We start from the raw sequence: 24,252 nt of genomic DNA, 5'->3' as shown, positions 1-24,252 counted from the left end.
CCCAAATGAGGAGGCCTCCCAGAGCTTCCTGGGAAGCTTAGACAAATTTCTCTCCACGCTGGCCCCAGGAAGGGCTCCCTCAGCGGGCTGCCTGGGGCCAGTGTGGAGTGGGGCTGGGCTGACTGGCAAGGGAAGGTGGCACAGGCACGTGGGTGCTGCAGTGCTCAGAGCTGAGCGGAGACCCTCTGCCCTCACCCGGGCTTGGGGCCGTGCTGCTGCGACACAATCACCGGACGGCGCCGGCTCCCAGCCCTGATTCCACACAGTAGGACTGCGCTCAGGCCCACCCCCGGCCCTTTTGTTTGCAGCTCTTTCTTGACTATGCTTCAGAGGCCGAATTTGGCTGGGGCAGCAACGGAGCATGAGCCCTTGGTAGCCAGGCTCTACCCCACACCCCCATGGTGCAAAGGTCTGGCCTGACATTGCAGAATGGCAGGTTCCACTGAGCTACGGGCCCCAGAGGAAGTTGCTTCTTCCAGCGGATGCGCTTTCAAGGCGAGGAGCAGGTGGGGTGGAGTCCAGAGTAAACACAACTCACATTCTAACAGAAAACACGGTGAGCTCAACTGGGACAGGAAACAGGTCCCAACCGTACCAGAGCTTGAGCGAGTAATTCCAGATGGCTGGCCACAGGGCAAGTCCAGGCCCCTGCAATTGAGATGAAATTGCTGCAGAGGACCGTGTGTCGTAATGCTACACAACACGTGGCTGGAAATGCTCCACAGAGCCCACCTGGGTACTGAGAAGCATCAGAGTGGAGCTGGAGATGTCATGTTCTGGCCAGGTGTGAATGCTGCCACGGGAGGGAAAGTACCCAAAGGTGGCATCGGCAATCAATACATGATGCAGAAAGCACAAAAGCCACCAAAACCACATGACATTCCGGCTTGTCCTTGGCCCAAGGTTGGAGCGGATCTGTGGGAATTCAATGGAAAGGATCGTCTCTTATCCAGGGACACCGCTCACGGTGCTCATTGAGCTGTGGCAATGGGATCATGGTGAAAATCACTCCGGGTGGACAAAGAGCAGTGACAATTCACGAGGGGCTTCTCTCAGCAACCCTCTGAGCTCTCAGTCCAAGCGCTCTGCGTGGAGCCCACACTGAGCCCAGGCAAGGGGGTTAGCAGAAAAGTCAGTCCAGATAACAAAGCCCTGGCAGATTCAAGCTGAGCCATTGTTAGAATATTTCAACACACCGCGCCGTGCTTCATTGCGAGCGCCAGTCCCCGGGCTCATGGCTAGTAGGACAAAACCCTGAGTGCCAACGGACGTTTTTCCTAATATCAAACCTCAGTCTCCCTTGCTGCAGATTAAGCCCATCACTTCTTGTCCGGTCTTCAGTGGACACAGAGAACAACTGACCCCGTCCTCTTTAGAGCAGCCCCTCACTGATTTGAGGACTTACCAGGTCCCCGCTCAGTTTTCTTTTCTCAGAACTAAACATCCCCAGTGTTTTAACCCCACCCCACAGGTCAGGGTTTCTAAACCTTTTCTCGTTTTTGTTGCTCTCCTCTGGATTCTTCCGAATTTCTCCACATTTTCCTAAAGAGCAGTGCCCAGGACTGGACACAGTACCCCGGCTGGGGCCTCACCAGGCCAAGTCGAGCAGGACAATGACCTCCCGTGTCTTACACACAACATGACTGTTAACACACCCCGGAATTATATTGGCCTTTTTTGCAGCTGCGTCACATTGTCGACTCAGATTCAATGTGTGATCCACTCTAAACCCCAGATCCCTTTTCAGCAACACCACCACCTCGCCAGTTATTCCCCAGTTCGTACCTGTACATTTGCTTTTCCTTCCTAAGTGCAGTGCTTTGCACTTCTCTGTATTGCATTTCATCTTGTTGGTTTCAGACCAAGTCTCCAATGTGTCAAGGTGATTTTAAATTCTAATCCCGCCCTCCAAAGTGCTTGCACTTCCTCCCAGCTTGATGTCATCTGCACACTGTATAAGTACACTCTCCACTCCATTATCCAAGTTTTCAGTGAAAGTATTAAATAGTGCTGGACACGGGACTGACCCCTGCAGGATCCACTCCCAGTTCGATAGTGAGCTATTGATAACTACTCTTTGAGTGCGATCTTTCAACTACTTGCGCATCCACCTTCTTGTAATTTCATCTAGAGCACATTTCCCTCGTTTCCTTGTGAAAATGTCACACAGAACGGGGTCAGACATCACATCGACTGTCACATCCCCCACATCTGTAGGTCAGTAACCCTGGCAACGAAGGAAATCAGGTTGCTTTGGCATGATCTGTTCTGGACAAATCCATGATGGTTATTCTTTATAATCCTGTTATCCTCCAGGTGCTTCCACACTGATTGCTTAATAATTTGTTCCAGTATCGTTCCAGGTATCAAGATTAGGTTGACCAGTCTATAATACTTCAGGTCCTTTTTGTTCCCCTTTCTAAAGCTAGGTGCTATGTTTGCCCTTCTCCTGTCCTCTGGGACCTTACCCATCCTCCATGAGTCCTCGTAGATAATTGGTAATGGTTCTCAGATTGCTTCAGCTAGTTCCTTAAGTATCCTAAGGTGAATTTCATCAGACCCTGCCAACTTGAATACATCTAACTTATCTAAATATTCGTTAACCTGTTCTTTCCCTATTTCGGCTTGTGTTCCTTCCCCCTTGTTCTTAATATTAATTAGGTTGAATATCTGGTCACCATTAACCTTTTTAGTGAAGACTGAAGCAAAATAAGCAGTAAGTACCACAGACTGCTTGATGTCATCAGTTATTAGCTCTCCTTCCCCGCTAAGTAGAGGACCTCCGCTTTCCTTTGTCTTTCTCTTGCTCCTACAGTATTTAAAGAAATGCTTCCTATTGCATTTTATGTCCCTTGCTAGGTGTAACTCATTTTGTGCCTTAGCCTTTCTGATTGTTGTCCCTACATGCGGGTGCTGTTCTTTTGTGCTGCTCCTTAGCAATTTGTCCATGTTTCCGCTTTTTGTAGGATCCTTTTTTGCTTTTCAGGTCATTCAGGAGCTCCTGATTCAGCCATTCTGGCCTCTGACTAGTCTTCCTGTCTTTCCTTGCATTAGGATAGTTTGAAGCTGTGCCTCTAATATTGTTTATTAATATATTCATAATAATTAATAATAATATATTAATATAGTTTGAAGCTGTGCCTCCTTGAGAAACTGCCAGCTCTCCTGATCTCCTGTATCCCTCAGATATTCTCCCGTGGGACCTCACCCACCAGTTCTCTGAGTTGGTTAAAGTGCGCTTTTTTGAAGTCCATTGTCCTTCTTCTACTGCTCTCACACCTTCCTTTCCTGAGAATCATAAAAACGACCATTTCATGGTCATTTTCACCCAAATTGCATTCAGCTTTCAGATTCGCAGCCAACTCCCCCTGTTGGTCAGACTCAATCCTACAATGGCTGCACCGGGTTACTTCCTCCACGCGCTGGAACAAAAACTTGTGCCCACTGTATTCCAAGAACTTACTGGACATTGTGTGTTTTGTACGACTTGTCCAACTGCGAACACCAAACCAACTGTCTGAGCCAAAGGCAATTAATCATGAAGTAGTGACAGAAGAGCTAATACCAGGAAACTAGCACAAAAGAAACATTACAATGAGAATGTCCAACTGTTATCAGATTCAAATTTCAGATTCAACATTCAGATTTCAAAACAGAAAGAGGCCAGCAATCTGCCAAGGTGACAACTCTAACATCTGTCCTGTGTTATACCCATGGTGATGGCTCCGCCCCCCCCGTCCCACGCCATACCCATGGTGATGGCTCCTCCCCCCCGTCCCACGCCGTACCCACGGTGACGGCTCCGCCCCCCGTCCCACGCCGTACCCACGGTGACGGCTCCGCCCCCCCCATCCCACGCTGTACCCATGGTGACAGCTGTACCACCTTACCATGTCACAGCCAGGTCTGAGGTGAGTCCTAGCGGAGGAACAGAAGCCTCCTGGACCAAGCCCAGGAGGACAGGGCACGCACGCCCATCCCATCCCAGACAACGCCAAACACCAGAAGCAGCATATAGGGGCTCTGGGGGGGCAGAGCCCCCTGGCCTGCCCATCTCAGTGCAGCAGAAGAAGGAGGACTAGACATGGCTGTATGCTCCAGGAGCCATGGAGCCCATCGGTGGTGGTTGCAGACGATGTCCTGCACACGTACGCTGGCCTGGCGGGCTCTGGCTACGTAGTCTATCAGCTGGCCAGGTTTGTTTGGGGGGGGGGGGGGACTTTTTTAGCCAACTTCGTATTTTATTGGCCCTTGATTTACCAGGTGAAGGTGGGGCCCTGCGGGGGTGTAATGGCAATCCCTGAAGCCAGGAGGCGCCAGCCCAGCTGTGTGATGGGGTGACCCTGCGCTGTGCCACGGGTCGGGGGGTGGGATACACAGGCCAGTCTCTCCCCAGGGCTGCTGTCGGGCCCTGGTTCCAGAGGGGAGTGGCAGGGGCGGCGGGGAGCAGCGGGGCTCCGGGGTGTTGCCTGGAGCCCGAGTCCCTGTGTACCGCAGGAAGGGCTCGGTGTGCGTTTTCTCATGCGCTGAGCCATGCTGGCAGAAGGAACGGCGCGGCCTCCCACACACCAACCCCCTGCCAGCTCTGAGTCAACAGAACAACTTCCTGGGAAGGCACCCTGCCAGGACAGCGCCGGCCCCAGAGCCCGGGTCCCAGATCAACTCTGGGGAGCGCAGAATGGGCTCCAGGGAGCAGCACTGCCCCTGCCATCACCTCCAGGCACTGAGAGCCACGGACCCGCTGCCTCCCTCGCCCGCCAAGAGAACTCGGCAGGGGCAGGGCCTCTGCAAAGCCCCACCCACCATCTAGCGCCAGCAGGGAGCCCGCGGCTCCAGCCTGGCCACGCCATGGCACCAACCTGACCCCTCTCAGGGTCAGCACCAGTCCCAGCAACACTGCCAACTGCCCCATGGTCATGGAGAAGGTGGGAAGGGGGGTCTGCAGGTACCGGGCTCAGCACAGCTCCCTCCCTGGCCAGCACTGGGCTGTGGCCTATGGGCAGCAGGGCGTGCATGGCACCTTGCATCCCCAGCTGCCTCAGTGCCCCCTGGCACCACAGTCCCCCATCTCCTGCTGGTGGCAGCCCCAGGAGCAGGGGCAGTCCGGGTTATTTCCAGCACAGATTGCAACGGGCCCTGGTGGGGATGGAGACCCGGTTGTGATGCCTGGGTGATATTTCCTTGGCTAAAGTGGTTGTGACTGTTGCACAAACAACCCCCTAGGGCTGGGGTCTGGGAGTCCAGCGATGGGTGCATCCCAGCAGGGCTCACTGCAGGTGTCTGACAACAGCCAGCCCCCGCGGACAGGCCCAGGCATCCACCACAGAGGGAGTTTTGCCCCTGTACAATGTGAGCAAGGAGTTCTCAATGTGGCCCAAGGGGTCAGCTGGGGCAAAAGGGGGACACTGGGACCCAGGTGAATCAACTGCAAAGTCCCCAGGCTCAGACACTCTCCTTGTGGTGACGCCCCCAGAATCCATCGCTCACATTCACCCAGTGTCACATGATAGGTAATTAATACTCATTAATCAGCATCTCCATTAGCCCTAGCAGCTCCATGGTGAGGCAGGGTGGTGGAGCTATCCCAGTATGACCAATGTGGAAACTGAGGCAGAGAGAGAGGATGGGACCTACAGGGTCATGCATCGATTGTTTAGGCCACAGGGGCTCATTAGCCTCATCCAGGCGGACCCTGCATGGCACAGGCTGCCGGCCTCAGAGCAGGGAGCTGAACCCGGGTCAGCCCCCTGCCTCCCAGTCTCTGCTCGCTCCGCCAGGCAGGGGTGAGCGCAGGCAGGCTGGGCCCCCTGCGTGCCCCACACCCCCTGCCACGAGAGATGGCAGAAAAGCCTCAGTGCTGTTAAAACCAGTCCCCCCGCAGAGCGACGGGGCAGGCGTGTGACCAAAGCCAGCCAAAGCGGGGCTCAAGGGCCGGGGTTAGTAGGGTCATGGGAGCGGGAGGGCCTGCCTGACGCTCCTTTCCCTCCCTCTTCAACCAGGCTCAGAAAGCGGCAATGCCTTGCGCCCGGGGCAGGAGCCTGTGAGCCAGGGCTCCTGGTTCTGCCACTGACTGAGGGCAAGGCCCTGACCCTCTCTATGCCTCTGTTTCCCTCTCTGCATCCCCTGCCTTGGGGGGCTGTGAGCCTTGAGGAGCTCACACTGACAAGGCCCTGGGCTGAATGGCTAAGCAGGGCTCTCGCCGCTTGCCACAGCTCGCCCATGGGACCCAGTGTGTGTGACTCAGCCCCTGCCCGGGTGCTGGGGCGGGACTCGCTCCTTGGTGGGGACAGGGCTGACATGAGGACGTCCCCTCAGACGAGGGACCAGGGAGCAGCACCGGGCTGGGGCCTCTGCAATCACAGCGGGTCTCTGGCGAAGCGGTGTTGAAGTCCCTAACAGGGATCACCGGCTAGTTAACCACCCCCTGGCCCCAGTGCACTTGGGGGTGGGGGAGCGTGGACATGCCCCCCCTCCACACCCGGACACACTGGCTCAGCAGCAGCTCAGCGCCGCCTGCCCCAGCTCCCAGGGAATCAGCCGTGAGAACCAGCTCTGGGAATCTGGCCTTTTTCCGACGGCAGTCAGCAATTCCCTGAACACACCTGCAATCAGGGTCAAGTAGGGTGACCAGATGTCCCTATTTTATAGGGACAGTCCTGATATTTGGGGCATGTTCTTCTATAGGCACCTATTACCCCACACACCCTGTCCCGATTTTTCACACTTGCTGTCTGGTCACCCTCGGGCCAAGCTGCTGAGTAAATCCCAGGGACAATTCCCAGCACGCACGGATGTGAAATTCCAGCTCGGTGTGTTGTGCCCGGACCCGGTGGACACACGGGATCGTTCCCGGATCCGGACAGGATGAGCGCAACTCTCTGGATCAGGCCCCCAGGAGCAGGTCCAAATGGACGTGCCATGAAAGTGCCCCTGTGGTGACTCCGAACCCGGGACCGTGACCCCCCATTGGCAGGGAATGGCCATGAAAAGAGCACCCAGGGGAAGCTGTTCTCAGCACAAACATCCCCCCAGCTCTGCTTCCAAGGCTGTGGGGGGGGCAGCAATGGGAAAGGAAAACTCCCCCTGCGCCCATGCGGTTCCGCCACTTCGGATGCTCAAACCCAGCTGTTTGTGTTCATAGAATGCAGGAGGAATTCAAAGCAACCCTGCAAGTGCCTGCAAACGTGACGGTTTGCACAAGACTTGGGGGGTGGAGGGGGGTCCACAGCTCACTCACACCCGTGTGGAGCGTCTACACTGGGCGTTTGCAGCAACGTCGTGGGGAGAAGCCCTGTGTGGGTGCTGCCCGCAGCTCAGGGATCCTGACTCTGGCTTAGCCCCTCTGGCACCCACCCCGAATGGATCCAGAACACCGGGTGCTACAAAATGTTCCAAGGCCACAAAGCGACTGAGGGGAGAGGGGAAAGGGGCTGCTCAAATGTGGAATTCGCAGCCGCAAACAAGCACGTTTTCATCCAGATCTGCCCCCCCCCGAACATTGATGAAAATTCCTGTTCAGAGTCTGGGGAGAAGTCCCTTGGCCCAGCCCTGACGAGAGCCCCCCCGGGGTACGTGCTGAGCCCTGTTCCCCTGGCTGTCCCGTGCTGCCCCCGGCCCATGGGCACGCCCAGCAGTGTAAGCACCATGCATGCGGCCAGGCCAATAGAAACACCAAGAGGCCCCCCTCCTGCCCGCACCCAGCCCCGGGCTGGCCCCACTGCCTGCGCCTCCCACCTACCTCCATCCACTGGCCCTGGGACTGCATGAGCAGCACCACACAGGGGTCCGACTTGTTGAGCGTGTCCCGGTCGAGCAGGTGTTTGCAGCTGACCCGCAGCTCTACTTTGGAGACACAGGTGGCCGAGACCACCCCCAGGGAGGACTGGGACGCCAGGTCTGGGATCTCGTTCATCCTGGCGGAGGGCAGGATGGGCGGGGTCCTTTCTCGGAGGAGTTGGTGGTGGGACGGACAGGCAGAAGAACGTGGAGTTAAGATCTGGACTTGCGGGCAAAGGGCGTCCGGGGCTGTGATGGGTGGAGACCGGAGGCAGAGGCAGCCCCGGGAAGAGTTATGGGACGGGGGCTTTTTCCAGCCAGGCAGCAGCAGGCTCAGAAGAGTGCAGCCTCTCAGGGGCGGCCGTCAGGGAACCTCCCGTTAGACAAGGCCTGGGCGTCGGGCTGGGCACCGAGCCCTCTGGCAGAGAAGGAGCTCAGGTGAGGAGGGGCCAGCTGCCAGCACAGCCCCAGTTAGCAGGTGGCTTCTGATTTGTTCCTCACTGTCACTGGCCTCTCTGAAACCTGCACCTCATGACTGTGACCTGCAGGAGGCGCTGCCAGCTCCAGAGCCCGTCGCCAGCCAGCTGCTGAAGGACGCCCGTCAGGTTTCTTTCCCCCGCGGATGCTGACGAGCGAGGGTGTGGTGTTCTTCCCCTCCAGACGGCGCCTGCAGGCTGCTGGATCCCACAGCCCTGCTCAGCACTGGCCCCGGCTGACCCAGCTGACTGCAGCACGTGGGCCCCCCGAGCCCCCTCTCCCGTTTGTGAGTCGCTGCGTGTCCTGGCAGACGGTGGTCCCGCTTCACGCTCCTATCGCCTCTGCCCGGCCCTCGGCTGCCGTGGCCAACGGGGAAGGCTAAGCCGCTGCTGTCATCGTGGGGAGGAAGCCGAGAGAGATGCAGGCTGGGAGGTCGATGGGCTCGGCTGCAAAGTCAACAGCTAAATGGAACCCCCCAAAACCGTCTCGAGTGGGCCGCGAGGCTGGCGTCAGCAGCAGACAGCCTGGCCAAGGGGGCCGCCGGAGGAGGCCTGGACGTTCTGCGGAAAGATGAATTGTCCAGGGGCGTCTGGGCCTACGAGTGGGAGGCTCCTCCGGGCAGAGGGTGAAGGAGGGACCCGCTGTTTGGCCTGGGTCAGTGTCTCTTGTTGGATGGCTCAATGAGCACTGGGTACCCCGGGGTTCTCCGTCCCCGTTCCTTGCGGGGGGACAGGCGGCTGGGGGTCACTCAGCGGGGTCACCTGCAGGGTTCAAGAGCACAGACGGGTTGGAGAAAGGCCAGGGCCCTTGGGAGGGGAGATGATCTCTAAGCACAGCCCCCTCTTCCCCCATGCACACTCCGGGAGTTGGAGGAAGGGACCATCGGCACAGGGGAGGGAAGGATCTGAATGGAAAGGAGAGAACCCTGCACCCAGCCCCCTCTGGGATCTGCCTTCCCCTCTCCCCCAGCCAACGCCACGTGACCATGGCACGCCAGCCTCTCCTGGCAGGGGCAGGGCGGCACAGCTCAGCACAGATGCCCCAGAAGAGAAGGGAGGGGGCAGGTTGTGTGAGTGCCAGTGAGATGCTGATGGCAGGGATTCAAATCCACCCTGCTGAACAACAAGGAGCAGGAGCTGGCGTGTGACAGCTCCCCCCGGCAGGCCACCCACGTGGGAGCCACGTGCCGGACCCCCCTCCACCAGGCCCTCGGGCGGAGCAACCCAGGCCGGGCCACCCGCTAGGGAGCCGCAGGACGGGCCGGTTCTGCCTGGGGCTCCTCGCCCCGTTCTGCCCAGGCCAGAGAATCCACCACTGCCCAGCAGCCAAAGAGTACAGACCTCCCAGGGCACCCCGCACCCCCAGGGGCTCCCTAACACACAGTCCACCCCGCTGAGTGGCGAAACCCAGGGTGTTGCTAGGCGAACCCAGGAAGCTCTCGTCCCTCCCCACATGTTGCCATGAGACTCGGCTGAGGGAACGGCTGGCTGGGTGCTGAGATCGCCGAGGACACCTTGGAAAGACGCCCCCCGGAGCACGGACCCCAGGCCTTGAACTCGGCGACGCCTGGGTTAAAATCCTGGCACACATCCCAGGTGACAAGGAGCCCTGTCTCCTGGAGACACGCAGCTCCCTCCCGAAATCACCACAGAACTGATCACCACAGTCTCTGCTCAAGGGGGGCCCAGGGCTGGGACATCAGGAGGCTGCGGGGCAGGCGTGCGGGGCACTGGCAGGGCTGTGGGAGCAGGGTTGGAGTAGCAGGGGGCTGCGGGTCGGGAGTGAGGGGCGTTGACAGAGCTGTGGGGGGAGTCCAGGGCTGGGATGGGGGGGTGGTGCTGCAGGTTGGCCTGGGTCGAGTTGCCCGGGGTCTGCATGTACCTCCCCGATGAAGGAAGCCTGGAGCCTTCCAGCCTCACTCCCAGAGCAGACACTTGGGTGAGCAGAGGGCGAGTGGGTGCAGGAGCCCCAGCTCAGGGAAACCAGCTCTCCAGCTGGGCAGGAGCCATTTCCCGCGGCGAAGCAGAGCACTCAGAGGGGAGGAGACAGGAGAGGTCCCTGGCCAGGGCCCTGCGTACGTGGGGAGGGACAGAGAAGGTGTGATGTGTGTGGGGGGGAGAACAGTGGGTGGGGATGAGCCACTTGGGGCCAAAGTGACTGGCCCTGGCTCCAGCCCGCCCGTGCTCAGCGCCGGGGAACACCAGGCAGCTGGATGGAGCCAGAGGGACACGCGGCGCCCACTTCGTGGGTTCCAGGGGCCACAACCTGCCCCTGGGAGGTGCTCCTGGGGACCACGGTCCCTGCTTGTTCTCCGGGTTAGTCCTTGCTCCCTGGAGGGGCTGTGGGAACCTTCGGGAGGCCGGAGTCCCCTGGGGCCAGAGCCAGCACAGACTTTGCCAGAGTCTGGGACGCGAGGCGAATGCTCTGTGCAGCCAGGGTTCCCAGGCCCAGGTACCAGGGCGGTTCCTGCAGGGCCCAGCAGCTGGGAGCCAGGGGGAGTGTGTGGGAGAGGGGCTGGGACGAACAGGATACTGACCGATGGCAGAGAGCTGCAGCAGGAGGGTGCCTGCCTCCCTGCCCCTGCGTATGCCCCTTCTTACCGCCCCTCCCCTGGGGACAGTGCCCCTGCCCTCCCCCGGCTAACCCAGCCAGTGCTGGGGGTGAGATCCCTTTCCTTCCCTCCCCACCTCCGCCACACAATGGCGTCAGTCAGACTCACCCCCGGCCACGCTGCTGCTAGGGGAAGCCACACTGGGAGTGGGGACCCTTCAGATCAAAGTGTCTAGCTCGGCTAAGCCTAGACCTCCCCGTGTTACCACCGGGGTCCCACTCCCCCCCACATGCCTCCTCATGTAACCACCGGGGTCCTGCTCCCTCCCCTGCCACCCCGTATACCCACCAGGGTCCTGCTCCCCGCCCCCACGCCTCCCCGTGTAACCACCGGGGTCCCGCTCCCCCCCGCATGCCTCCTCATGTAACCACCGGGGTCCAGCTCCCTCCCCTGCCTTCCCATGTACCCACTAGGGTCCCACCCCCACCCCGTGTACCCACCAGGTCCCGTTCCCCCCTCCACCCCACCCCGTGTACCCACCAGGTCCCGCTTCCCTCCCCACGCCTCCCCATGTAACCACTGGGTCCCACTCCCCCCCACAAACCTCCCCGTGTATCTGGGGGATGCCCCAGGAATGGGCTGTGCCCTGGGCTCAGCAGGACCTTGGCCGAGGGCTTTGCTACCCGCGGCCATTCCTAGGTTGACCCGGCAGAGCCCAGTGGGCGGCACGGACCGGGCTCTCCAGGGGCAGACCTGGCTGTGGCTCCACACTGCTCCATCGCCCTTCCGGGGGTTGCCAAAGTGCCCCTCAGCCTGGCGCCCGGCCCAGCCCCCCATGCAGACTCCACTGGAGTCGGGATCTGAAGGGGTTTCGCTGGCCCTTGTCTGTGCCCAGCTGGCACAAGAGGATGCGCTCGGCATTTCCCCCTTGCTCACTGGGGAAATGTGAGTGAGGGGGACCCCGCACCCAGCACCAGTCGGTGGCTTTCACGCCATTGTGGGGGGGAGGTGGGTATGTATGGCACCTTCCCGGGCACACACGCTCGCTCACTCCTGCACACACTTCGTTTGGGCTCGGACCCAGAGTGGAGCCATGCCGCGTGGCGCCCGTCGTTCACAGATTCGCCAAGTCGGAGGCTGTGGCTCTTTGGGCCAAGGGCAGCTGCTGCCAAAGTTCACTGGGAAAGTTCTGTGGGCAGCGGCCCATTGCCCTGGCACACGGCGTTTGCCAAAGCCCCTGGGAGCCTCCCCCTGCCAGCTGTACCTGCCCGGCAACTCCCTGACTCCTTCGCAGCCCCGCTCGCAGCCGGGGATCCCTCTGTCCCAGCCCCCTGGTCTGCGCTCCCCGCCCCCCCGCTCACCTGCTTGCTGGCCTCACTTCTCTCTGCGCTGCCTCCCGCACCCAGCGAGCGCTCACACCAGGAGCATCCTCTGCCAGCCTGAGCCACCGCGCTGCCTGCCACCTCCACAGCCACTGACTCAAGCTGCAGTTCATGAGTAAAACCCTAAGAGGGAGACTAGTAGCAAGTTTTAACTGCTTCGCTGCCAGCCCCAGGGCTGCGCTGCCAGGCTCAGAGCAGCCGGCCAAAGAACATTTCCATCAGCTGGATGGATCCCAGCCACCAGGACCTGGTCAATGCACCCGCGGGGACTTGAGGACCTAGCGGACGCAATCACAGAACTGTTAGCAGTTACCTTTGAGGACTCCCAGTTGACAGGCGAGGGCCCAGAGGACTGGGGAAGGGCAAATGTTGTACCTGTCTTTAAAAAGGGGGAACAAAGAGGACCCGGGGAACTATCGGACGCGCAGCCCGACTTCCAGACCTGGAACAAATTGTTAACCAATCAGTTTGTGAGCCCCCAGAGGATAATCGAGTTCTAAGGACCCGTCAGCATGGGTGTGCCAAGAACAAATCATGCCAAACCAACCTAAGTTCCTTCTGTGATGATGTGACGCAGCAGGGAGGGGGAAGTGTTGACCTGGGAATGTGCCCTGGGGATGGGAGACCTGAGAGCCTGTAACCTGAGCCAGGACGGGGAGGGGGAGGTGACACCTCTGCCCAGAAATGTGAACAGAGGCTGCAGGAGAGAGCCTGCTGGGTGGGTTTAGTTTCAGTTTGGGGCTGGGTGGAGGAACACAGGGAACCCCAGGGCTGGGGTCTAAACTCCCTGCTCCCCCAGAAGGACTTGACTGAGGGGTCCTGGGTGTACCCACAAGCTCTGTTTTGGACTGTGTTCCTGTTGTCCAATAAACCTTCTGTTTTACTGGCTGGCTGAGAGTCTCAGTGAATCCCAGGAAGAGGGGTGCAGGGCCTGGACTCCCCCACACTCCGTGACAACTGGTAGCAGAGGTGGGATCTACTGCACCCCGTGAACGGCGCTTCCTGCAGTAAGTGACTGGGGAACAGTAAAACGAAGGGGGATTGACGGGGACCAGGCGTGCTGAAGAGTCAGAGAGAGACAGTTTCAGGGGGCGGTTAACCCCTGGGAGTGTGTGACCAGAGAGAAGGACTTTTGCAGTAACAGGGTCCCCCGGGGGATCGCAGCGAGCGGTCCGAGGGGCGGAGGAGTCTGCAGCTCGACCCTGGCAAAGAGGTGGTGACCTCAAGAAGGACTGGCACACGAGGGGTTTTTCCTGGAGACTGTAGAAAGCAGCCCAGCCTGCGAGTGGCCAGCAGGGAGATGTACGCTAAACGCCTTAAGAGCGACCTGGTGGAGCTGTGCAGGCAGAGGGGGCTGCGCATCCGGAGGTCCACCAAGGAACAGCTGATTGCCCAGTTGGAGGAGCGGGATCGCTTGGATGACCCGATCCCTGTCCCGGAGGGAAGCCGCCCGGCGGACGCAGCAGGGGCCCTGGGGCCTGACCAGGCTGGGAGGGGTCAGACTGCTGCCCAGGACATCCGGAGACCCTTCCTACCTATGCCTGGGGGAGGGGTTGGGGGAAGCCCAGCGATTACCGAGGGCACCCTGACCCCAGCAGCCAGCAGGGGATCCTCCCGGCGGAGCTCCCCATCCCTGGAGCGGATGTGGCTGGAATGGGAGAGGGAGATGAAAATGAGGGAGCTGGAGGATCATGAAAAACAATGTCAACATGAGCAGGAGGAGAAGGAGAAACAAAGTCAACATGAGCGGGAGGAGAAGGAGAGGGAACGTCAGGAGAAGGAGAAACAAAGACAGCATGAACTGGAGCTGGCCAGGCTGAGGAGCAGTGGGGCCCCGGCTGTGGTGAGTGCGGGGGGACCCAAGACTGCAAGGAGCTTTGATAAGTGCTTCCTGGCCCAGCGGAAGGAGGGGGAGGACATAGATAGCTTCCTGACGGCCTTTGAGAATGCCTGCGAGATGCACAGGGTTGACCCTGCAGACAGGCTCCAGTTCCTCACCCCCTTACTGGACCCCAAAGCCGTGGAGGGGTACAGCCTAATGACAGGGGCGGAGGCAGGGGACTATGAACTGTTCAAACAGGCCCTGCTCCGTGAGTTTGGGCTGACCCCCGAGATGTACCGGAGAAGGTTCCGGAGTCAGCGTAAAACGCCTGAGGTCACCTACCTACAACTGGTCAACCGGATGCAGGGGTATGCCCGCAAGTGGACAGCTGGGGCCCAAGCTAAAGAGGACCTGCTTGACCTAATCGTACTGGAGCAACTGTATGAACAGTGCCCTTCCGACCTGAGGCTATGATTGGTGGACAAAAAGCTAGAGAACCCCCAGCACGCAGGGCAGCTGGCCGACGAGTTTGTGAACAGTCGGTCAGGGGGTAGCCGGGAGGAGTCCCAAAAAAACAGGCCCCTCCCGATGCAGAGAGAGAGTCACCAGGGGGCCTCCCAGCGGGGAAATAGGGAGAACCCCCTCCCAAGGGGAACGCCTGGTGTCGGGCCCCTCCGACCCGCTCAAGGGGACCAACGTGACCTGAGCTGCTACCACTGTGGCCAGAGAGGCCACGTACGGACCCAGTGCCCCGGGCTCAGGGACAAACTGAGCAGACCCAGCCTACCCAGGGTTAACTGGGTAGGGACCCAGCTGGACGACCTGACGACCCAGGCAGATGACCCAGGCAAGGGGGACTACCAGTTTACCACCTGTGCAGGAGGGAAGAGTACCCCAGGCCAGCTCCGCCAGAGGGCTGGAGGCTCTGGACTCAGGGTGCTCGGTTTACAGGATGGGCGCGAGGTTGTCCCTCCGGAGAGAGTGCCTTGTTCCCCTGGAGGTGGATGGGAGGAAGGTCAATGGATACTGGGATACGGGCACGGAGGTGACGCTGGCCCGGCCCGAGGTGGTGGCCCCACATCGGGTGGTGCCCAACACCTACCTGACCCTGACAGGGGTGGGCGGGACCCCATTTAAGGTGCCTGTGGCAAAGGTACACCTGAAATGAGGGGCCAAGGAGGGCCCCAAGGATGTGGGGGTACACCACCATTTGCCCACTGAAGTTTTGATGGGGGGAGACCTAGAGGACTGGCCAAGCAAGCCCCAGACCGCCCTGGTTGTGACCCATAGCCAGAGCCGGCGAGGGCCACTGCTCCCTGACCTCGGGGAGGGTACCGCACCGGAGGCGCAGGACCCTACCCTGGTGGGAAGGGAGAGCCGAGGGGCACGGCTCAGAGAGGCTGAGGCCTCAGACCTGGCCACTGAGGGGGAACCGGTCCCCATCCCTTCCCCAGCCGCTGAGTTCCAGGCCGAGTTGAGGAAAGATCCCTCCTTGCGGAAGCTCAGGGACCTGGCCGACCTCGGTGTGGGACGGACCATGAGGAGAGGCTGCCAGGAGAGGTTCCTGTGGGAGAAGGGGTTCCTGTACCGCGAATGGGCTCCCACAAGGGAAGTAGAGTCCTGTGGGATCAGGAGGCAGCTGGTGGCCCCCCAGAAGTATCGCCGCAAGCTACTGTACCTGGCCCATGACATCCCCCTCGCAGGGCACCAGGGAATCCGGCGCACCCGGCAGAGGTTGCTACAGAACTTTTACTGGCCCGGGGTCTTTACCACGGTCCGGCAGTATTGCCGATCCTGTGACCCCTGTCAGAGGGTGGGGAAGGCCCGGGACAAGGGGAAAGCGGCTTTGAGACCTTTGCCCATCATAGAGGAGCCTTTCCAGAAGGTGGCCATGGACATCGTGGGGCCTCTCAGCAAGACGACCCGGTCGGGGAAGAAATACATTCTGGTGGTGGTAGATTTCACCACCCGCTACCCCGAGGCAGTGCCCTTAGCTTCCATTGAAGCAGACACCGTGGCCGATGCGCTCCTGACCATTTTCAGCCGAGTGGGGTTCCCTAAGGAAGTCTTGACAGACCAAGGCTCCAACTTCATGTCGGCCCTGCTCCGGTGCTTGTGGGAAAAATGTGGGGTCCAGCACGACTGGGCCTCAGCTTATCACCCCCAGTCCAATGGGCTGGTGGAGAGATTCAGTGGGACGCTAAAGATGATGCTGAAAACCTTTATGAACCAGCACCCGCAGGATTGGGACAAGTACTTACCTCACCTGCTGTTCGCATACAGGGAGGTGCCCCAGGAGTCTACCGGATTTTCGCCTTTCAAACTGTTATATGGCAGGAGGGTGAGGGGTCCCCTGGACCTGATGAGAGACGAATGGGAGGGGAAGGCCACTCCCGATGGAGAGTCAGTGGTGGAGTATGTCCTGATCGTCCGAGAGAGACTGGCTGAACTCATGGGCCTGGCCAGGGAGAATCTGGCCCGAGCCCAGAGGAAGCAGAAGGTCTGGTATGACCGCACGGTGCGGGCCTGTGCCTATGCCACCAGGTATCAGGTGATGGTTCTCATCCCTGTGAGAAAAAACAACCTACACGGCCACCTGGGAGGGCCCTTTCAAGGTTGTCAAGCAGCTCAATGAGGTAAACTGTGTGGTGGAGCTGTTGAACTGGGCGTACCACCACCGGGTGTACCATGTGAATATGATGAAGCCGTATTATGCCAGGGGGAATGTGGTGCTGGCCGTGTGTGGACAGTGGGAGGAGCAGGGAGATGACCCTTTAGTAGATCTATTCCCTGGGACCAGAGCTGGTTCCCCCCTAGAAACAATTCCCCTCTCGGATCAGCTAACCCCTGCCCAGCAAGCTGAGGTCAGGGGGGCGCTGCATCCATACCGCCAGCTGTTTTCCAACCAGCCTGGACACACTAATCTGACTGTCCACCGGGTGCAGACAGGGTCGCACCCGCCGATAAGATGCTCCCCCTTCCGAGTCACAGGGAAAACTGCTCAGGACCTGGAAAGAGAGGTCCGGGACATGCTGGCTTTGGGGGTGATCCAGCCATCGGCCAGCCCTTGGGCCTCGCCGGTGGTGCTGGTCCCCAAAAAGGACGGGTCGATACGGTTCTGTGTGGACTATCGGAAGCTCAATGCCATCACGGTATCTGATGCCTACCCCATGCCCAGGCCGGACGAGCTCCTAGGCAAGCTGGGAGGAGCTCGGTACCTTACCACCATGGACCTTACAAAGGGCTACTGGCAAGTGCCGCTGGATGCAGATGCCCGGCTGAAATCGGCCTTTATCACCCCTCTGGGGCTCTATGAGTTCCTGACACCTGCCGTTCAGCCTCAAGGGAGCGCCGGCCACCTTCCAGCGCCTAGTGGACCAGCTACTGAGGGGGTGGAGAGTTTTGCCGTGGCGTATATTGATGACATCTGTGTCTTTAGCCAGACCTGGGAGGACCACGTGTCCCAGGTTAGACAAGTGCTGGACCAACTCCAGGGGGCTGGGCTGACTGTAAAAGCAGAGAAGTGCAAGGTGGGGATGGCTGAAGTATCTTACCTGGGCCATCGGGTGGGGAGCGGCCGCCTAAAGCCGGAACCAGCCAAGGTGGAGGTGATCAGAGACTGGCCCACTCCCCACACCAAAAAGCAGGTCCAAGCCTTTATTGGGATGGCAGGATACTACCGAAGATTTGTGCCCCACTTTAGCGCCATAGCCACCCCCTCACTGAGCTATGCAAGAAGGGGAAGCCAGACAAGGTGGTCTGGACTGAGCAGTGCCAGGAGGCTTTCCGGGAGCTGAAGGAGGCTCTGGTCAGTGGCCCAGTTCTGGCAAACCCAGACTTTGACAAGCTCTTTGTGGTGTTCACCGACGCCTCAGACACGGGACTGGGGGCGGTGTTAATGCAGGAGGATGAAAAGGGGGAGAGACACCCCATCGTGTACCTGAGCAAGAAGTTGCTACCCCGGGAGCAACACTACGCGGCCATCGAGAAGGAGTGCCTGGCCATGGTGTGGGCCCTCAAGAAACTAGAGCCCTATCTCTTCGGGCGACACTTCACCGTGTGCACCGACCACTCTCCCCTGACCTGGCTGCACCAGATGAAAGGAGCCAACGCCAAACTCCTGAGATGGAGCCTGCTCCTGCAGGATTACGACATGGACGTGGTCCACGTGAAGGGAAGTGCCAACCTGATAGCGGATGCGTTGTCCCGGAGAGGGGGCCCCGAACTTCCCCAGGTCACTGGTCACAGTGACTCTGCTCAGGTCAGTCTCGAAGGGGGGAGAGATGTGAGGATGTGACGCAGCAGGGAGGGGGGAGTGTTGACCTGGGAATGTGCCCTGGGGATGGGAGACCTGAGAGCCTGTCACCTGAGCCAGGAGGGGGAGGGGGAGGGGGAGGTGACACCTCTGCCCAGGAATGTGAAGACAGGCTGCAGGAGAGAGCCTGCTGGGGGGGTTTAGTTTCAGTTTGGGGCTGGGTGGAGGAACACAGGGAACCCCAGGGCTGGGGTCTAAGCTCCCTGCTCCCCCAGAAGGACTTGACTGAGGGGTCCTGGGTGTACCCACAAGCTCTGTTGTGGACTGTGTTCCTGTTGTCCAATAAACCTTCTGTTTTACTGGCTGGCTGAGAGTCTCAGTGAATCCCAGGAAGAGGGATGCAGGGCCTGGACTCCCTCACACTCCGTGACACCTTCTTTGCCAGGGTCACGGGCCTTGTGGCTGGGGGAAGCAGGAGACGTGAGAGATCCTGGTTTTACTGAGGCTTTTGACACAGTCTCACATGATAGTCTCATAGTAAACTAGGGGTGAAATGGGCTAGGTGAAATGACTAGAAAGTGGGTGCCCAAGTGGTTCAAAGACTGTACTCAGGCAAGTTCTCAGTAGTTGCCTTCAAACTGCCTTCATCTAGGGTAAGGGCTGGTGTAAGGAGGACGGGATCAATTGTTCTCCATGTCCGCTGAAGGTAGGAGACGTGATGGGCTCAGTCTGCCACCTGGGAGACTGAGGTGAGATATTAGGAAAAGCGTCCCAACGCCAGGGGAGTGAAGCACTGAAGTGGGGACTGAGGGAGGCTGTGGAATCCCCATCGCTGGAGGGTTTTCAGAACAGGATGGACAGACCCCAGTCTAAGTTTACTTGGCCCTGCCTCGGTGCAGGGGCTGGAGTCGGTGACCTCTCGAGGTCCTTCCAGCCCGACACTTCCAGGATTCTGATTCTCAGAGCTGCCTCAGTGCATGGCAGCTCTGGACTCGTTCCACCAGACACAGGCCAGAGCGACTCCTGCCATGCAGTGCTGGGCTTGGGGGTGCCAGGCCCCCCCTGGCCAGAGGGCTCCACGCTCTGCTCCTTGCTGCCTGGATCACAGCCACACTCTCCCCGCACAGTGGGAAAGGCAACGGTCCAGAATGGCCCTGTCCCACTGGAACCCACAACCCCACATGTTCCAGCTGGGCCAGCACTGATCCCTCTGGCCATCTCACCTGGGGCTGGGCCATCCCCTCTCCCCCACAACCAGTACCAGCCCCCTCCAAACCAGTACCAACCTCCCATGCTCCAGCCCCCTCCCCATCATCCCCCTGCTCCTGGGCAGTTTCCAGGAAGAAATCCTGCCATGTCTACAGAAAAGTTACCTGGGAATTTTGCAGGAAACATGCCCATGAGGCCACGGCCCCATGCCTTCACGTCCTGGCACAGGCCACAGTAACAGGCCTGGGGGATTCGGGCTTTTCCAGCCAGCTCTGCCAGCAATCTACCAGTAAACCCTGCGCTGCAGCCCCCCTCCCATGTCTCAGGCATGTCCCACTGTATCACCAACCTGCCTGCCTGCGCTGCCCTCCCCTGCGGAGATGCACAGTGCTGGTCTCACACGTGTCTGGGAGCGGCAGAGCTGATTTAGGAAAGACGATGAAATTAGCCCATATTTGGAGCTATTAGAATGCAGATGTGGCTAAGGAACACGGGGACTGAGGGCGTCGCGGGAGCTAATCCCCAGCCTGCGTGGCAGAAATAGGGCACCCGCCTTTCAGTGTGTCCTGACGCACGCCAGGGAGAGCTCTGCCAGCCCGAGGGGTGACACTTGTTGGGATCGACCCCGACAGCTTCTGCGCTTGCCCTGTGTGATGAAGTGGGACTGTTCTCAGTGTTTCCTCTGAATAGTGTGGGGGTGCCTCAGTTTCCCCTCGGCAGTTCTTAAGTATCTAGGTGGTGGAGTAAGGGTGTATGATTACTGCAGAGCCCTAGAGGGCAGGTGTGTGCAGGGGTCTGGACACAGAGAATGGCCGACACCCTGTTTCCTGGCAACTGATGGCCTGGGCCCTTCCCCCCTGCAAGGTGAGAGCTAAAGGGTTGGAGAACAAAGGAATCTGGTGACCTCCTGGCCTGGGAAAGGGACAAAGCCCAGAGGAGGAGGGGCTGGAGGGAGTTTCAGTTTGGGGCTGGGTGGGACATGGAGTGAAGGGCAGACGTGGTTGTCTGGCTCACTGCCCCCCAAAATGGACCCAGCTGAGGGGTCCTGTTCTCTGCACCTGCAAGGTCTGTGTTAGACCATGTTCCTGTCGTCTAATAAACCTCTGTTTTCCTGGCTAGCTGAGAGTCACGTCTGACTGCGGAGTTGGGGGGCAGGACCCTCTGGCTTCCCCAGGACCCTGCCTGAGCCGACTCGCTGTGGGAAGTGCAGGGAGGGGCAGAGGATGCTGAATGCTCCGAGGTCAGACCCAGGAAGGTGGAAGCTGTGTGAGCTGTATGTCCTGCAGACAGGCTGCTCACAGGAAGGTGACTGTCCCAGAGTCCTGCCTGGCTTCATGGGGAGCAGTTCCAGAGCATCGCCCAGGGACTCCGTGACAACTGGTGGCAGAAGTGGGATGTACTGCACCCCGTGGACGGCGCTTCCTGCAGTAAGTGACTTGGGAGCAGTAAAACGAAGGGGGATTGACAGGGACCAGGCGTGCTGAAGATTCAGAGAGAGACGGTTTCGGGGGGGTGGTTAAACCCTGGGAGTGTGTGACCAGAGAGAAGGACTTTTGCAGTAACAGGGTCCCCCGGGGGATTGCAGCGAGCTGTCCCGGGGCAGAGGAGTCTGCAGCTCGACCATGGCAAAGAGGTGGTGACCTCGAGAAGGGCTGGTGCACTAGGGGTTCTCCCTTGAAACCGTGGGGACCTGAGAGCACACAGGCCTGTGAGTCCACAACTTGGGAAGAGCGGAGTGATGGCCTGTCACCATCTCCTTAAGAAGGACTTTGTAACCCTGTGCAGAAAGAGAGGGAGAGTGGTCGCTTTGGATGAGCTATTAGCAGCAGGAGAGTGAGTTTGTGTGTGTGATTTTTGGAGGGGGGTGGGAGGGTGTGACGAAGTGGGACTGTTCTTAATGTTTCCTCTGAATAGTGTGGGGGTGCCTCAGTTTCCCCTAGGCAGTTCTTAAGTCTCTAGGGGGTGGGGTAAGGGTGTATGATCATTGCAGAGCCCTAGAGGGCAGGTGTGTGCAGGAGTCTGGACACAGAGAATGGCCGACACCCTGTTTCCTGGCAACTGATGGCCTGGGCCCTTCCCCCCTGCAAGGTGAGAGCTGAAGGGTTGGAGAACAAAGGAATCAGGTGACCTCCTGGCCCGGGAAAGGAACAAAGCCCAGAGGAGGAGGGGCTGGAGGGGGTTTTCAGTTTGGGGCTGGCTGGGACATGGAGTGAAGTGCAGACGTGGTTGTCTGGCTCACTGCCCCCCAGAATGGACCCAGCTGAGGGGTCCCGTTCTCTGCACCTGCAAGCTCTGTTTTAGACCATGTTCCTGTAGTCTAATAAACCTTCTGTTTTACTGGCTGGCTGAGAGTCACGTCTGACTGCGAAGTTGGGGTGCAGGACCCTCTGGCTTCCCCAGGAGCCCCGCCTGAGCGGACTCGCTGTGGGAAGCGCACGGAGGGGCAGAGGATGCTGAATGCTCCGAGGTCAGACCCAGGAAGGTGGAAGCTGTGTGAGCTGCGTGTCCTGAAGACAGGCTGCTCACAGAAAGGCGACTACCCCAGAGTCCTGACTGACTTCATGGGGAGCAGTTCCAGAGCATCGCCCAGGGACTCCGTGACAACTGGTGGCAGAGGTGGGATGTACTGCACCCCGTGGATGGCGCTTCCTGCAGTAAGTGACTGGGGAGCAGTAACACGAAGGGGGATTGCCGAGGACCAGGCCTGCTGAAGGCTCAGAAAGGAGCGGTTTCGGGGGGCGGTTAACCCCTGGGAGTGTGTGACCAGTGAGAGGGACTGTGCAGTAATGGGGTCCCCCTGGGGACTGCAGTGAGCAGTCTCAGGGGCGGAGGAGTCTGCAGCTCGACCCTGGCAAAGAGGTGGTGACCTCGAGAAGGGCTGGCACACTAGGGGTTCTCCCTGGAAACCGTGGGGAGCTGAGAACACACGGGCCTGTGAGTCCACAACAACTTGGGAGGAGCGGAGTGATGGCCTGTCACCGTCTCCTTAAGAAGGACATTGTAACCCTGTGCAAAAAGAGAGGGTTGAGCGTTGGAAAGTTCACCAAAGCAGAGTTAATCGTGCAGCTGGAGGAGGATGACCGCTCGAAGGAACAGATTCCTGACCCCAACTGGGGCTATAGCAGGATCTGGGAGCAGCTGGAGCGGGAGCCAGGCATCGCCAAGACTCCTGTCCCCGACCAGACGGGGGTCTTCACGATCGGGTTCCCCATCGGGGGATCGAGACGGACGGGATTGGAGCTGAGTCTGAGAGAGCAAGAGGACCGTGGGAGACAGCGAGAGCCCGAGAAAGAGCTGCAGAAGCAGCAGCAGCATGAACTGGGGGTGGTGGGGCGGAGAGGCCTAGGGGACCTCCCCGGGGTGAGTGGGGATAGATCCCGGGGGGCCAGTTCCGCAGGGAACCTCGAGACTAAATTGCTGCCCCTGGTTAAGGAGGGGGGGGTGTGGATGCCACCTCACTGCCTTTGAGCAGGCTGGCGATTTGAACCAGGGGGACCCTGCGGAAAAGCCCCGGTGTCTAGCTCCCTTGCTGGGTCCCAAGGCCATAGACTCCGTCAGCCAGATGGGTGGGGAGGTGGACAGGCTCCCACTCCTGACCCCAACCTATATGTCTGTGTGGAGTTTCCTGGGGCCAGGCCCCTCGGACCTCCAGTGGGAGCAGAAGGTGATGGTCAATGGGGAGACATTCTTGGGGTGGCCAAAGGGCATGGGCTGCATAAACCTTCCCACATGCAGCCTGCGAGTGCTATCGACCACCCCTGACCTAAGGGAGGGTGTGAAACTGGAAGGGCCTGGTGTAACTCCTACCAAGGAATGGGAGAGATGCTGGGGCATCCATGGGAATGTTGGTGGCTTCGAACTTCCCCAGGTCACCGGCTAAAGTGACCCCGCTCAGTTCGATCTCGAAGGGGGGAGAGATGTGACGAAGTGGGACTGTTCTTAATGTTTCCTCTGAATAGTGTGGGGGTGCCTCAGTTTCCCCCAGGCAGTTCTTAAGTCTCTAGGGGGTGGGGTAAGGGTGTATGATCATTGCAGAGCCCTAGAGGGCAGGTGTGTGCAGGAGTCTGGACACAGAGAATGGCCGACACCCTGTTTCCTGGCAACTGATGGCCTGGGCCCTTCCCCCCTGCAAGGTGAGAGCTGAAGGGTTGGAGAACAAAGGAATCAGGTGACCTCCTGGCCCGGGAAAGGAACAAAGCCCAGAGGAGGAGGGGCTGGAGGGGGTTTTCAGTTTGGGGCTGGCTGGGACATGGAGTGAAGTGCAGACGTGGTTGTCTGGCTCACTGCCCCCCAGAATGGACCCAGCTGAGGGGTCCCATTCTCTGCACCTGCAAGCTCTGTTTTAGACCATGTTCCTGTCGTCTAATAAACCTTCTGTTTTACTGGCTGGCTGAGAGTCACGTCTGACTGCGAAGTTGGGGTGCAGGACCCTCTGGCTTCCCCAGGAGCACCGCCTGAGCGGACTCGCTGTGGGAAGCGCACGGAGAGGCAGAGGATGCTGAATGCTCCGAGGTCAGACCCAGGAAGGTGGAAGCTGTGTGAGCTGTGTGTCCTGAAGACAGGCTGCTCACAGAAAGGCGACTACCCCAGAGTCCTGACTGACTTCATGGGGAGCAGTTCCAGAGCATCGCCCAGGGACTCCGTGACAGGGGGTGAGAAAACCTGGATTTGTGCTGGAAATGGTCCAACTTGATGATCACTTTAGATAAGCTATTACCAGCAGGACAGTGGGGTGGGAGGAGGTATTGTTTCATGGTCTCTGTGTATATAATGTCTTCTG

The 24,252-nt window shown here is 59.3% G+C and overlaps 1 protein-coding gene across 3 annotated transcripts in view; it reads right to left on the bottom strand.

Moving 5' to 3' along the window:
- The window catches only part of CPNE7 (copine 7), a 35,665-nt gene extending 23,366 nt beyond the window's left edge, over positions 1-12,299 (bottom strand). For 2 of the 3 annotated variants that reach the window (XM_048817197.2, XM_048817198.2), the window contains exon 1: positions 7,739-9,014. In XM_048817197.2, the coding sequence (XP_048673154.1) occupies positions 7,739-7,912 (174 nt within the window). In that variant the 5' untranslated portion in view covers positions 7,913-9,014. Of the gene's footprint in view, positions 1-7,738; positions 9,015-10,853; positions 10,864-12,173 lie in introns of those variants that run through there. The other variant, XM_048817199.2, reaches the window with a different exon arrangement.
- Positions 12,300-24,252: the final 11,953 nt, after the last annotated feature.

This window comes from Caretta caretta, chromosome 12 (genome assembly GCF_965140235.1).
Source record: "Caretta caretta isolate rCarCar2 chromosome 12, rCarCar1.hap1, whole genome shotgun sequence".
In the NCBI taxonomy this organism is placed as follows: domain Eukaryota; kingdom Metazoa; phylum Chordata; order Testudines; family Cheloniidae; genus Caretta; species Caretta caretta.
The sequence above is the reverse complement of the archived record's forward strand: the minus strand, read 5'-3'. Positions and strand labels throughout refer to the sequence as shown.